Source organism: Symphalangus syndactylus, chromosome 15 (assembly GCF_028878055.3).
Source record: "Symphalangus syndactylus isolate Jambi chromosome 15, NHGRI_mSymSyn1-v2.1_pri, whole genome shotgun sequence".
In the NCBI taxonomy this organism is placed as follows: domain Eukaryota; kingdom Metazoa; phylum Chordata; class Mammalia; order Primates; family Hylobatidae; genus Symphalangus; species Symphalangus syndactylus.
In genome coordinates, this window is record NC_072437.2 from 68,993,333 (window position 1) to 69,007,369 (window position 14,037).

General features: G+C 53.2%; 1 protein-coding gene across 2 annotated transcripts in view; it reads left to right on the top strand.

Moving 5' to 3' along the window:
* Window positions 1-6,272: 6,272 nt before the first annotated feature.
* RNF17 (ring finger protein 17) overlaps window positions 6,273-14,037 on the top strand; it is a 131,152-nt gene continuing 123,387 nt past the window's right edge. For both annotated transcript variants that reach the window (XM_063618822.1, XM_063618823.1), the window contains exons 1-3: window positions 6,273-8,182; window positions 11,414-11,456; window positions 11,797-13,060. In XM_063618822.1, the coding sequence (XP_063474892.1) occupies window positions 13,037-13,060 (24 nt within the window). In that variant the 5' untranslated portion in view covers window positions 6,273-8,182; window positions 11,414-11,456; window positions 11,797-13,036. The remainder of the gene's footprint in view (window positions 8,183-11,413; window positions 11,457-11,796; window positions 13,061-14,037) is intronic.

Sequence of the window (14,037 nt, forward strand, 5' to 3'; positions counted from 1 at the left end):
CTTCTTGGAAATAAAGCAGCTTGTAGGGGTTAAGAGAACAGGCAAGTTTTTCGAGTTCACAGGGGCGTGTCCAGATCCTTCTGCCTAGGGGAAGGCTCCCTAGAGCTGAGGCCCAGAGGGGAAGAGAAAGGGGCTGGCAGATGTGGGGGGCTTCAGGGAGCTCCCCAACAGGATGCTGAAGCTCTCTGGGATGAGATCTGGGGAGAGTAACTAGAGGAGCTCTGGGTGATCCTCGGGCCCTGAAGACCTGCCTCTGGCCTGGGCGGGGCAGGAAGGAGGCAAACAGAGGTGCCCACCTCCTTTGGGGCTTCCACAGGCTGCCTGCTTGCCTCATCCTCTTTTCTTGAAGCCCTGGGTTGCTGCGATGGGATGGGGTGATGTGTTTTTTGGGGCCCTACTTCCTGCTGGGGCTTCACCTGCTGAGGCCTGGGCTGGGGTGCGGCCTGGCCCTGGCATAGTCTCCCAAGTGGGCCCATGCCAAGCTGGGGAGGCACATAGGCCACCTGGGGTGGCCTAAGTGTCTTTTCTCGCTCTTGTCTGTTGTCTGGGCTTTCTGTGCTCCCAGGCCAGGACAAGGGTGTGCTTCATCTCTTCACCCTAATTTCTTTCATTAAGGCTGGGGAGGCATGAGTTCGAGCTGCATGTCTACAGAGTGCTATGAGGGCAGCCCTGGCCTGTTCTCCAGAGGATCTCCTTTTCCCCTTTCCCTAAAGCTCAGATCCTCAGAGGTGGCCCTGGAACATGAGAGGAGGGGGTACTGGCCCAAGGCGTAGAGGCCTCTGCAGGTCCTATGACTGGGCTAGATCTGCCCCTGGGCAGGTCCTGAGGCCTGGAGGAGGAAGGGGGTTCTGCTGACATGTGGGTGTTGCAGCCTGGCCCCAGGGAGCAGGTCTGCCTGGCCTGTGCTCAGTGAGGGTGGCACTCAAAGGCATGGGCTTGGCCATCGGACATATCTGAATGTTTCTTGACCTGGCTTGGCTGCCCCTCACCTCCATGACCTTGGGCAGCTGCTTCCCTGCCCTGTGGAGCCCATTTCCTTGGGTGAGATGGGGTGGTCGAGCCGATTTAGGGACCAGCTGTGGGCTGGGCCTAGTGTGATATTGACTGTAGGGTAACCAGAATGGGGGTGGTTGTCAACAGTCTTCTGGGTCACTGTCAGGCTGCCCTGTGCCACTTCTCTCTCTGTAAAGTGAGGGTGTGTTTGGGGAAGGGTTGGGAGAGGGGTTCTGCCTAGGCCTGGCCCTTCTTCCCTATGATCATCGTGTGAGGTCCAGAACCCTGCGTGGAGCTATGTAGAGACACAGGTTCTGCCTGTGTCTCTGGGTCCCTGGGCCTGAAGGGTCAGGGATGGAGGGAGAGCCTGGATCCTCCCACCCTGGTGAGGGTGGAAGCGGAGCCATCCTGACTGGGCCCTGACCACACGGCAGAGGCCCTGGGGAGGCACCCTGGGAGCTGGGCATGCTCCTTCCCCCCAGCCACACAGCCCTCGGCCTCTTGCTGCCAGCTCTGTTCTCCCTGGAGAGACTTGATTCCCTCCTGGCAGGTCAGGGGCTGTGAGGATGCAAAGGTAGAGCCTGCCAGCTTCTTAGTGGAGTTCAGAGGACTGGGGCACGAGGCAGTTGTCCTCTGGGAGATGAGGTTGGGGATCTATCTCCCTCCCTCCCACCAGAATGAGTGACTCGGGGGAAGGAGGTGCCTGCCAGGCCACCTACAGGGGGCAGCAGGAGCCAGAGGCCCCAGCCAGCCATTTAGCCCAGGAAGCAGACACGGCACTCAGTGTCTGAGACTGGTGGACTGGGGTAGCCCCTCATGGCCTTGGCCTGGGTCTGCACCAGCTGTTGCCAGCAGCTGGCCAAAGCAGCTGCCCGTCCCCCTGGCGTGCGAGCTCAGGAGAGGACCCCCTTGCTGGGCCTGCCCCTGTCAACCAATCTCCTAGGCCCTCGATCTTTGCAGGTCCATGTACCCCAAGTGCTGGGCTCTCCTGCCTTCCAGCATCCTTACCAGCAACAGCCCCCTTTCTGAGGCTATAGGCAGGTGGCCCTGAGTGCAGGGAGCAGGTCCCCCTGGTATCCTGGAGCCACTGAGGCCTCCTGGCCCACAGCCATCCTTTGGGCCAACCTAGAGCTAGATGCAAATCACGGGGAGTGCACCCTTCCTGGGGCCACCCTGGCAGGCCTGGTCCCACTGAAACCCAAAGTCAGCTCGAGCTCCAGCCCGGGGCCCAATGAGTGCATTAGGGCAAGGGTAGTGGCAGAGACTGGAATGAGGGACACAGGCAGTGCCAGGCCTGAGCCAGAAAGCTGGCTACTTTGCTACCATGGCCATCCTGAGACTACGGAGTCCAGGAGAGGGTGGCACCAGGTGGGCAGTGGGAGCCTCATGAACCAGTTGGCTACCCTCTTGCTGGGGAGGTCGCTTGGCCTTCATCCAGAGATAGGAAGACGTTCAGGGTTCTTTGGAGGAAGAAGGAGGGGCAGGACAGGATGTCCTGGTGATAGGAGGTCCCTGGGGGACCAGCCATACTACTTTGAAATCTTACCCATGGGGGTGGAGGGTTCCCTGGGCTGGGGTGGAAGAATGGGGGCTACCTTTCCTTGTCTTCCCTCCCCTCCCCCATGCCTCCCATGCCAGACATGCCAAGGACAGGCTGCCCATCTAGGTCCAGGTCTCTGACTCCCGGCTTCTGGGATCTCAGCTCGAAACTGCTGCTGCACATTGGGTGGAAGCCCTTCCTGCTTCTCCCCTCGTTCCAGTCTTGGCAGCCAGCATAGCTTTTCTCAGGGACCCAGTGGGGGAGGTTCCTCCCATCTGCCCTTCCTCTTGCTGCTTCTTGAAAGCTGATCCACCTGTGCCCCTCCTGCTCCTGTCTGCTCTGTCGTTAGAGTCAGGCAGGTTTTCACAATGTGATGGGGCTTCTCACTTGCTAGGGGCTTGGGGTTGCCATGACATTTTCTCCAGCTTGGGCTTTGACATCTGGTACTACTGTAAGGATTTTGGCAGGGATGTGGTGGCCTCCATAGCACCCACCACCTACCTGAATGGCATGCACACATACAAGGTGGTGCATCTGGAGGGGCTGTGCACACTGGGCACAGTGATGGTGAATAACTGTGGCTACTGGGTCATGGCCCAGTCCATCATCTTCCCAGCGTCTTGGAGTGGAACCAGAAACAGAGCTTCATCTATGGTTCCACTGACTTTGGCAAGAGGATGGCGTCACAGCCACAGTACCTGGAGCTTCTGGGGCACGCAAGTTGGACCTCAAGATTCTGAGGCACTGTGTGTTCAATGACTGAGATGAGGAGGTAGAGCTCTGCTTCTTGGTGGGTGTCATTGGCAAAACAGGCACCACTACACCCTCCACCTGCTGTGTGTCTTCCCCCGACCACAGCTTCCGGCCTATGCCCAGTACGCAGATGCTATGCCAGCTTCCCCCATGCCCACCGGCAGGGGCTGTGCTGCCTGCGCCAGGAGCTAGTGAGTGGCTTGGTGGAGTACAGGTGAGGAGCAGCCCTGGAAGGCTGTAGCTGGGGCAGGCAACATCCTGCCAGAGAGCATGGCCACCCTGGGTTGTTCTGGGGCTGGATCCTTGAAGAGAGTTCTGGAAAGTGAAGAAGCCACACTCACTAGAGCCCCCTTCCCATCTCCCACCCACCCTGTGTTCAGTCTCCCAAATGCAGAGATCTACGTTGGTTGCAAACTAGGGAGCAGCCAAACCAGTGACCCGACTGAGGCAGTACTGTTCCCTGAAGGAGCATGTGGAAATCTGCTGGGTGGCTGTGAATGTCACCATGTCAGGGGTGGGCAGGTGGGACACTGGGTGTTGGTGCCCCTGGTGTTTCGTGCTTAGGAGTTGGCCATGTCAAATGTCCCAAGCCACAAATAACTCTCTTTCTCAAATGCCAGTGGCATTCCTGTCACTGTTGAGAGCCCCAGCCTGAATGGGGAGCCCCTCTCTGCCCCCTTCATACTATAGCTGTCTTCCTCCTGGCTGGGTAGACGTTGGGTTTTGCTGTGACCTGCTGCTGTTGGGTGTGTGCACACCCATGTTGATACTTGCACACCGGGCAGGATATGTCCCCATGCCTGCAGGTTGTGCAGCCCCACATTCCTCAGCCACAGCAGGCCAGGACGCTGCCAGGCCAGCAAAGCTTCCGAATCCCCCTCTAGCATCTCCTGCTCCACCCTGTCTGGTGTACTCCAAGTGCCTCCTCTTCATGAAGCTGCTGCCCTGCAGCCTGATGCAGCAGAAAGCCAGCAGGCTGGAGCACCCTACCTTCCTGGAAAATAGCACTTTTCCTTCCGTGGAGTCTTAGCTTGAAGACCCTCTGGGACACAAGGCAGGAATTGAGAAGGGCAGCAGTGCTAGCAGCCTGGCCAAGGGGAAGGGGCTGGCTGAGAGCATTGCTGCAAAAGACAGCACAGGTGGGGTTGCTCTGGATGCCAGGGGAGAGCACCCAGCCTGTCCTGGCAGCTGGTCACTGTCAGGCATCGCTCATGACCTAGCCTCTGAGACAGGCAGGGAGATGTCTCCACAAGGAGCTGTGGGGTGAGATCAGGCAGCCATTCCTCCAATGGTGGAGTTGGGCCACCTCCCAATGTGCCCTGTCTCCACAGTAGACCCTCAACACCAGGAAGTGATCCTCAACGTGTGCAAGGGAGTCAGCTCCATCACCAGCCTGGCCTTCCACAGAAGGCCCTCCAACCCCGACATCTTACCAGGCAACTGGTGGGGGCTGGTTGGCACTGGAGCCCTGTGGGGTGAGACAGAGCCTCTTTGGGGGAGCATCTGGGGCCGTTGGTACTCGTGGGCCTGTCCAGCCACATGAGTACGGCTCCTGCCAGCCCCAGGCAGCATCTCTTACCACCCCCTGCCTCCCTTCTGCCTGGTTCAAGCTTCTCTGCTCCTCTTCCAGGCAGGGGTTCACTTCCCCAAGTCCTGCCAAGATGACGTTTTGGAACCAGGAACAGCTGCTGAAAGATGTGGCTACCTTTTTGCTCTCCTGTCAAACCTCTGGCTTGGTGAGGGAGGGGTCACGGGGTGGGTGGGGGCTTGCAAGCTTTATCACCCTAGTTGAAACCTTTTTTTCATCTCCTAGTGTAAGATAAACTTGGAAAGATGGGTCTCTTGAGATGTTGTTAATGGGGACCAAGGGTGGCCTAGGGAACATGTAGGGAGCAGAACTCCCGCATGCTCTTCTGGAGAGGTGTGGTTTTTGGAACTTTTCTAGAGTGGGGGGAAAAAAAGATCTCCATGGTCAGTGAAAGGACAGTTCTTGGAGTCAGCTAGTGGTTCTGATTCCCCTTTTCCCACAGCAGTAGACTGGGGTGAGTGGGGTGAGAGGGCTTCCTGCTCTAGGAAGCAGAACAGGGCCCTGAAAAGCGCCGGGGAGGCCCCCTCTAGTCCACAGGCGGGCCTCCTGACTTTCCCAGCTTCGGGGACTCATATCTCACTCTCTCTCTTTTTCTCTCTCCACCTCCCTCCTCTCTCTCCTCTCTGGCTCTGCCCTGTGGCTGAAGAGCTTGCAGGATAAACTCAAGGGCAACCCTGGAGTGCACTCTGCCACCTTCTCGGCCCACACTGCACGGGCTCATTGTCCCTATGGCCAGTTCGAGTAAGGGGATCTCCAGGTGACCTGAGAAAGCCACGTGCGAGAGCACAGGCACTCTTAAGGCCTGGCTCAAGGGGCACCGCAAGAACCCCTTCCCCACCAAAGGCAAGGAGAGAATGCTGGCCACCATCACCAAGATGACCCTCACGCCAGTCCCCACCAGCTTCACCAACGCCCACCGGCGCCTCAAGTAGAGCACGGTGAAGTGGGGCGCGCACAGCAAGGACCAGGAGCACGGAGGCCTCTTCGACAGCGACACTGAGGGCGACCCCGAGAAGGCAGAGATTGACCTGGAAAGCATCCATCTCCACAAGACCAACACGCACGACGGCGACCAGAGCAACGAGGGCGACGAAGACAGGGCTGAGGAACATGCGCCCCTGCCGCCCTCACCCGGAACCAGGGCTCCCCGCTGGTAGCGCCAACGTGCTCAACCCCAAGGCTCGCTCTTGGGTCGGGCCAAGGAGGTCCCAGAGCCTGGCTGCAGGCCCCGGTTAGCCCCAGCGCTGCAGCCGGCGGCCTGCAGGGTGAGCCACGCGGGGAAGTCCAAGATCTGGTGGCTGCCTAGGACAGCCTCGCGCCCACAGGGCCCGCCCACCGCTTTGCTTACGACGCTGCCCGCCGGCCACCCCGGCGCGCAGGATCCCCAGCCCGCGCCTCCGTCACAGCCGGCTTCCCCGCGCAGCCACGGACTGCACTCCCGCCACGCCGGCAAGGGCTCCAGCTGGGCGGAGCGGGCCTTCCTCGCTCCGGGATCCCTCTCCCCCTGTGTGCGCCCCGAGGCCTCCCCTTCCTGCGCCACCACGACCGCAGCCGCCCGTCGCGGTGGTCGGGGCGCTCCGCGGAGACCAGGCCCCGGCCGGCAGCGCCGCGCGCTTCCAGGCACAGCTCCGGATGCCAAGTTCACCAGGACCCCGGCTGAGATTAGAGAGGCCTGGCGAGGTGTTGAGGGGCGCAGGGAGCAAGGGATGTGGTCGCCATGGTGCGTGTTGGTCTTGTGGAGATGGATGTTCCTCCGGGTCAATCTCTGCCTTCTCGGGGTCGTCCTCAGTGTCGCTGCTGAAGAGGCCTCCGTCCTCCCGGTCCTTGCTGTGCGCGCCCCACGTCACCGCGTTCTTCTTGATGGGCCGGCGGGCGTTGGCGAAGGTGGTGGGGACTATCGTGAGGGTCATCATGGGCAGGGAAGGGCGCGCAGCAGTGGCCTCAAGCCCTGGGTCTTCTCCTTCCTGAATTTGGAAAGCCAGGCGAAGGCCCTCGTGCTCTCCCAGAGAGCTGCGCTCCACCCGCGGGCCTGCCTGCGCGTGGGGAGAGCGGGGAGGCGGGGACAGGAGACCTGAGCCCCTGGGCGCCCCTCCTACCTGTCCCCCTGTCCCAACACTAGACCTCTTCAGATTCCTCGCCGAGAGAGGCCTCGTCCCAAGGCCGGATGCGCCGCGCAGCGGTGAAAGCCGCCCTCGCAGCCTGCAGGCGACCAATGGGTGCCGTTGGCTTTCGCGCCGGGGAGGGGACAGGCGTGGGGGCACTGGCGGCGGCGGAGCGCAGCGGGGAAGCTGTGGGGGTCGTGCGGTGGTTATGGCGGGGGCTCCATCCGCCAGCCCTGGGCTCTGGGCGAGCTGAGGAGACCGGAGTTTTTCCCCAGCAGAGAGCCGCGCAGGCCGGCGACCTCTCCCCAAGGCTCTACTGCTGGGACCGCGCCCGCGGCGCCGCTCCCGTCCCCCTTCAGCGCAGTCTGCGCCTCTTGCTGGGTCTCGCCAGCTCGCAGTGCGCGTTTATGCTGCGGTAAACGCATTGAAGGAACGCACAGCTTACCTAATACGGTTTTGAACTAATTTTCGGTATGCCAGCTGGGGTGTGCTTTGACCAATTCTGATCCTGTTTCCAGAGAACACAGCTGCTTAGACAATCTGTTATCTTCGCGTCCTGTCTTCCTTTGGACACCAGAACATCCTAGAGATCAGGGGCCTCTCCCATGCCCTGGAACCATCCTCTCACGGTGCTGCTCTTCACTGGTGCCAACAACAGAGCTCCCGCAGGCAGGCCTGGATCAGTGGGGACTGGGGCCCTGAAGTGAGATGGAGCAAGGCAGAGCGGCCCTTGGGAGAGGGGCATGGCGCGGCCCTGTGCTTTAGACTTGGCACCCTATGGCTTGAGGAGGTGACACTGTGTCGACGTGTGTGTGAAGGGAAGACGGCTGAAGGTACATGCGGTCTCCCGGACGTCACAAACTCCGCGGACGCGGCTCACACCCGCGCGCACGCGCAGCAGGGGTCTTAGCCACACCGGCGTACGGCGGGGCACGGCGGGGCACGGGCCCTGCCGCAAACGGGCGCGCTCCCTTCTGGGCAAGCAGGTGCGAGGCGCGCGCCATGGAACAGCCCTTAGCTGAGTTTCGGTTTGCGCGCAAACGGCCGGCCTGGCGGCCCAACACAGCATTTCCAGCCAGGGCACACAAACCTCGGGAGAGAAGGTGGAAGCCGCAGCGGCTCTAAGGGCAGCCCCAGGCTGGCTAAAGCGGTTCCTGGTACGGAAACCGAGGCCCCAGTGCTGGGGCCCTACCCCGCCTGGTTCAGGTGAGAAGAGGGAAGCTTCGGCCGGGTACCGGCGTCGGAACCACAGTCGGGCCTGGCCCTGCTGCCGGGGCGGGGCTGCTGGGCTTCCTTCCTGCTCCGGGCTGGACCTGACATCTCCTGCCTCTCGCATCCGCACTGAACGAGCTTTAACATTTTCTTTCCAGCCCGCGAACCACGCAGCTCCGGATTCCAGGCAGGAAGCGAGGGTCAGGGTCCTGGAAGAAAGCACCTCTGCCCTTGAATTATTCACCCCTAATTGAGTTATCGTAACACCCTGTGGCTTTGGGAAACCTCTCCACAACCAAGTGGAGCCACAGCCCTCTGCTAATGAGGGTAGAAGGTCGAATTAGATACTGATCAAAAGTGGCAGTAATTAAGACTTCATTTGATTTACACCTGGGGCACATGCGGCTCATAGCCCAGATAGCCTGTGACTTAGAAATGGGTTTGAATAGAAAATCTACAAGTGTGTTAGCTGTAACTGCCGGTGGTGGCAGAAGCTTGTTCAAGTTCAATAGTGAATGTTCAAGACAAAAACAACAAAAAGGATTTAGTGTAACCTTTTCACACGTAATTTAATTATTTTGGCAATCTCTTATTTTGCAGATTTAATTTGCATTCTTTTGTGTTTTCATTTTGTTTTGTAACGAGTAAAATGGTAAGGTGACTTAAAGTGAGACTGAAATGTCTATGTGGAGATACAGGATAAAACATATCCAGGGTTAAGTGTTTTGCAACAATCTGTGCCAAGGGTTTGTTCCTCATAAGTGTAATAAGAACTAAAAGGTTTTTTTGTTTGTTTGTTTGTTTTTGATACAGAGTCTCACTCTGTCGCCCAGGCTGGAGTGCAACGAATGGCGTGATCTTGGCTCACGGCAACCTCCACCTCCCGGGTCCAACCGATTCTCCTACCTCAGCCTCCTGAGTAGCTGGGATTACAGGCATGTGCCACCATGCCTGGCTAATTTTTTTGTACTTTTTTAGTAGAAACAGGGTTTCACCATGTTGGCCAGGCTGGTGGTGAACTCCTGACCTCAAATGATCCACCCACCTCGGCCTCCCAAAGTGTTGGGATTACAGGCGTGAGTCACTGCGCCCGGCCAAGATTCCTTTTAAAATTAAAATGCACTGGAAGAGAAGTGTACCTTGCTCACCTTAAAATTATTTCCCTTAAGTTCATCTATTTTTGCACAACATTTGATTTGAGGGAATTTTTAAAAATTACTGAACCTATTGTTACTCAATTTTGATTTGATATTCTCAGCAATATACAGGATTCCAGCTGACTTGCAGAAAGATGAAAAGAGTGCAGCAGCACAGTTCAAACATTAGAACTTTCTTTTTTCTTTTTCTTTCTTTCTTTCTTTTGAGACAGAGTCTCACTCTGTTGTCCAGGCTGGAGTGCTGTGGTGCGATCTCAGCTCACTGCAACCTCCCCTCCCGGGTTCAAGCAATTCTCCTGCCTCAGCCTCCCAAGTAGCTGGGACTACAGGTGTGCAACACCACACCCAGCTGGCCTAGAACTTTCTGAGTAAAACAATTGCTTAAGATTTTAGAATCAATTTCCCTTATTCTTTTTCTCTCTGCAGTTAAAAAACAATGTCTAACCCATGCAATGAGCTTTTGACTATATGCCTCATTTCAAAAGGAATATGAGATCATTGAGTTGGACCCGGAGAAACTGAACTCAGAGAAAACTTCCATTATTGAGAACCCAAAAACTAATGGCCAGACAAAAGGATGAGAGGAAATGCTGGACCTCCAGTTTGTTATTAATTGCTCTTTTTTGTTTTGTTTTGTTTCGTTTTTTATTGAGATGGAGTCTCTCTCTTTTGCCCAGGCTGAAGTGCAGTGGTGCGATGTCGGCTCACTGCAACCTCTGCTGTCCAGGTTCAAACGATTCTTGTGCCTCAGGCTCCCAAGTAGCTAGGACTACAGCCATGCGACGCCACGCCCAGCTAATTTTTTTGTATTTTTAGTAGAGACGGGGTTTCGCCATGTTGGTCAGGCTGGTCTCAAACTCCTGACCTCGAGTGATCCACCTGCCGTGGCCTCCCGAAGTGCTGGGATTACAGGCGTGAGTCACCACGCATGGCCAGTTGCTCTGTTTTTCATAAGGGACTCTGCCTTAAGCTCATTTTCATTGGCTTATCATTTCTGGGTTTGCTCTGGTGTGAAAATTCTCATTAAATTTTTTTCTTTAGATTATCTCTAGTTCAGAAAAAAATAAAATTAAAAATATATAATTTATAATTCATGTCACATAATTTTGATGGCACACTGTGGCCTGTCGGAGATTTCTTTAACATTCCTCTTTGTTTGTTTAGTTTTGGCTTTGGTTTTTTATTAAAACAGCTTTGTTGAAACATGATTTATATACTATAGAATTTATCTGTTTTAACATACAGTTCAAAGATTATTAGTAAATTTACTGAGTCATGCAACCATCACTACAGTCCAACTTTAGAACATTTTCATCACTCCAAGAAGATGCCTCATGCCCATTAGCAGTCACTACACATTTCCAGCCCCAGCCCTATGCAAACATTAATCTACTTTCTGTCTCTATACATTTGTCTATTCCAGATGTTTCATGTAAATGGAATTATACAGTATGGTAAACATCTTTTTCATCTACTTATTTTTATATTCAACTAGGTTCAACATGTAGCCATAACCAAATATTTAAATTTTCTCTCCAGAAGCTTGAAAATATTTATTTTTCTTGATACTTACTTCTCCTTCTGATTTCTGGTTTTTATACCGAAACAGTCTTTTAAATGATTGCATTCATTGATTAATTCTTTATTTTTCTCTTCTAGCAGACTTTTTTCACTCTCGAAACAGCAGCCTTGGATATTAATTACTATTTGTTCATTATCCTCTTTCTTGTGAGCACCATCTAGTTGCTGTTCAAGCTACAGATTTTCATGTTGTAGTTGAGATATCTGCTCCTCTACATAGTCTCACTTTCCTTTATCTGATGCTGTGTTTGGCTTAGGTCCTTTGGCACACTTTTTTTTTTTTTTTTTTGAGGTAAAAGATAACAATGAGTTACTGAACAACTTTCTAAAGCTGGAATTAAATTCAATACCCTAAAAAGTAAACTCCATGAGACAAGAAGTTCTCTCAGAGAATTTTGTATTGTTCAGATGGCCAAATTAAGTCATCAAGGCCATCCTTAAAATGTGTTCGCTTTTTGACCTTTTTCTTTTGACGCTTTCTTTGCAGGCCTATCATACTCGTCCTTCTCCTTCCTGGGAAATTGCTGATGGTAAGTTTTTGCACCTTGATTTTGTTGCATTGATCTATCATCATCGTCAGCAGATGTACTATTATATAGGTTTTCTGATACTTGTATATATATATTTTTTTTTTACTTTTGTGCTTCTTCCTCCTTCAACCTGTGGTTATTTATTTTAGCTTTTCTCAGGCCTTTCTTGTTCTTCCTCTGAAGTCACTTCTAAGTCTTGCTCTGCTCTGGATGTTTATACATCCTTTCTTTTTACTGCATTCTTCACAACAGACTCTTCCATTTCAGTGGTAGGCTTCAAGGAAAGATGTTTTACAGGAGGCCCTTCTCTTACCATATTTTTTTTCTTTTTTATATGAAGGTTCAAGTAAAGACTCTGAAGCAGTCTCAGGGATATACTGCTTGGTAGTAAAAGTCAAGTCTTCATCATCTAGTTTATGACATGAATCAACACACAGTTCTTTGAAAATACTGAATGCAGATTCGTCAGAACTCCCTGAATCTTCTGCACTTGCTCCTCCTTTTTTCAAACTTGCATTCTTTGATGGTTCTGGATTGTCATTTTGAAGACCATTTTCAAGTATCTTTTTTTTTATGTTGCAAAATTTGTTGTTGAATGCTAGTCAAAACACCAGAAATAGCATAATTGTTTGCTGTCTGTCCATACATATCTTGAATAAAGACAGTAATATTTTGTTGAAGAATGCCTACTATACCTAACGAGCCATAATGTACAGCAGGCGTGAAGGCTGTTCCTCTCAACCTATCAACAGCATGTACATTTGCCTGTTTCTTCACTAAAAATTCCAGCATTTGCTGTCTTTTGCAAACTGCGGCAAGTAAAAGTGGTGTGTTTCCATCATTGTTCAGCACTTCAATATCCGTGTCACGGGAAAGTAGTTTTTCTACCAAGAATGTACTCTCATTATAGGACAGCATAGTGGAGAGCAGAGTTGCTGTAGACATTCACGTTCCAGCAGAATGATGCCACAAATCTCTTCCTGGCAATGTACAGCGTCCTCAAAGGCATCCCATTTTGTTTATCACCAATGTCAATGTGGCATTTTCAGTTCACCAGGAGAGTCCCCACTTCCACATGGCCATTGGCACAGGCCACATGTACAGCAGCCCTGTCCATCCACAGCTGAAGGGATAGAGAAACTGCCATACAGATACACACAGAATATGCTTCAGCCATAAAGCTTCGGGAAATCCTGTCATCCACAGCCACATGGAGAAACCCAGAGGACATTAGCTCCAAGAAAATGAGCCTGGTGGAGCAAGTCCCACTCTGCATGATCTCAGGCATGTGGACTCCAAAAAGCTTTATCTCCTGCCCATCCACAGATGAAGGGATCAAGAAACTCTAATATATATACACAAAGGAATGTTCTTTGGCCATCAAGATAATTAAAGGATGTCATTTGGAGGAACACAGATGGCCCGCCGAGGCTGTGGCTGCCTCATCCTGCACTGTGGATGGAAGCCGCTGATCCTACAGGAGGTGGAGCTCAGGTGGTAATGCTCGCTCCTACTGTGCCGCCAGGTTCTTAACAGGCCAGGGACAATATTGGTCCAGGGATGAGGGACCCCTGCTCCAGATGACAGCCAGAGTAGTCTTAAATGTAAGTTGGATTGTTAGTTCCCTGCTTAGACCTTTAGCCATTTCCCATTTCCAGAATCTTCGGCGTGGCCTGCCTGGCCCTACTTGATCTGGCTTCTGTCCTCCCACCCTCCCTCGTTAGCCCCCATCATCTCATGCTACTCCCCCTCGCCCAGGACACTGCCCAGATATGTTCTTCTCCTTGGGCAAGAAGTTCTGTGCATGCACGTCAAATCTGAAAGGGACATTTCTTTCTTTAATGAGTGTCAGGGATAGGGGATGTGGCTGATGATATAAGGGGCCCTCCAATCAGACTTTCTAATCTAATTGAAAAGATAATTACAATGTTGATGCTAAAAAAGAAGATTCTGGCAAAATAGAACTTCTGAAGCATCATACATCAGATGACTAATATTTGTGATCCCTTTTTAAATTTTCACGTGAAGAAGAATAGGGGATGTGGCCGGGCGCGGTGGCTCACGCTTGTAATCCCAGCACTTTGGGAGGCCGAGGCAGGTGGATCATGAGGTCAGGAGATCGAGACCACGGTGAAACCCCGTCTCTACTAAAAATACAAAAAATTAGCCGGGCGTGGTGGCGGGCGCCTGTAGTCCCAGCTACTCGGAGAGGCTGAGGCAGGAGAATGGCGTGAACCCGGGAGGCGGAGCTTGCAGTGAGCTGAGATCGCGCCACTGCACTCCAGCCTGGGCGACAGAGCGAGACTCCGTCTCAAAAAAAAAAAAGAAGAATAGGGGATGTAACTGAAGAAATGAACTAAAAGTTCTTCTATTTATTGAGAACCTAAGTGTGGGATGCTGTGTTTGGCTCTGGAAACACGTGGCCTCCTGGTACTTAATAAACAATCTAGCATCATACGTGACCTGTATTAAAAGAGACACTTCAGTGCTGAATAGTTTGGTGCTCAAAGGGCAGGAAAGCCAGTTAGTGCTTGGGGAGGCAGGGGGGAACCCTACCTGATGGCTAGGGACGTTGGGACTG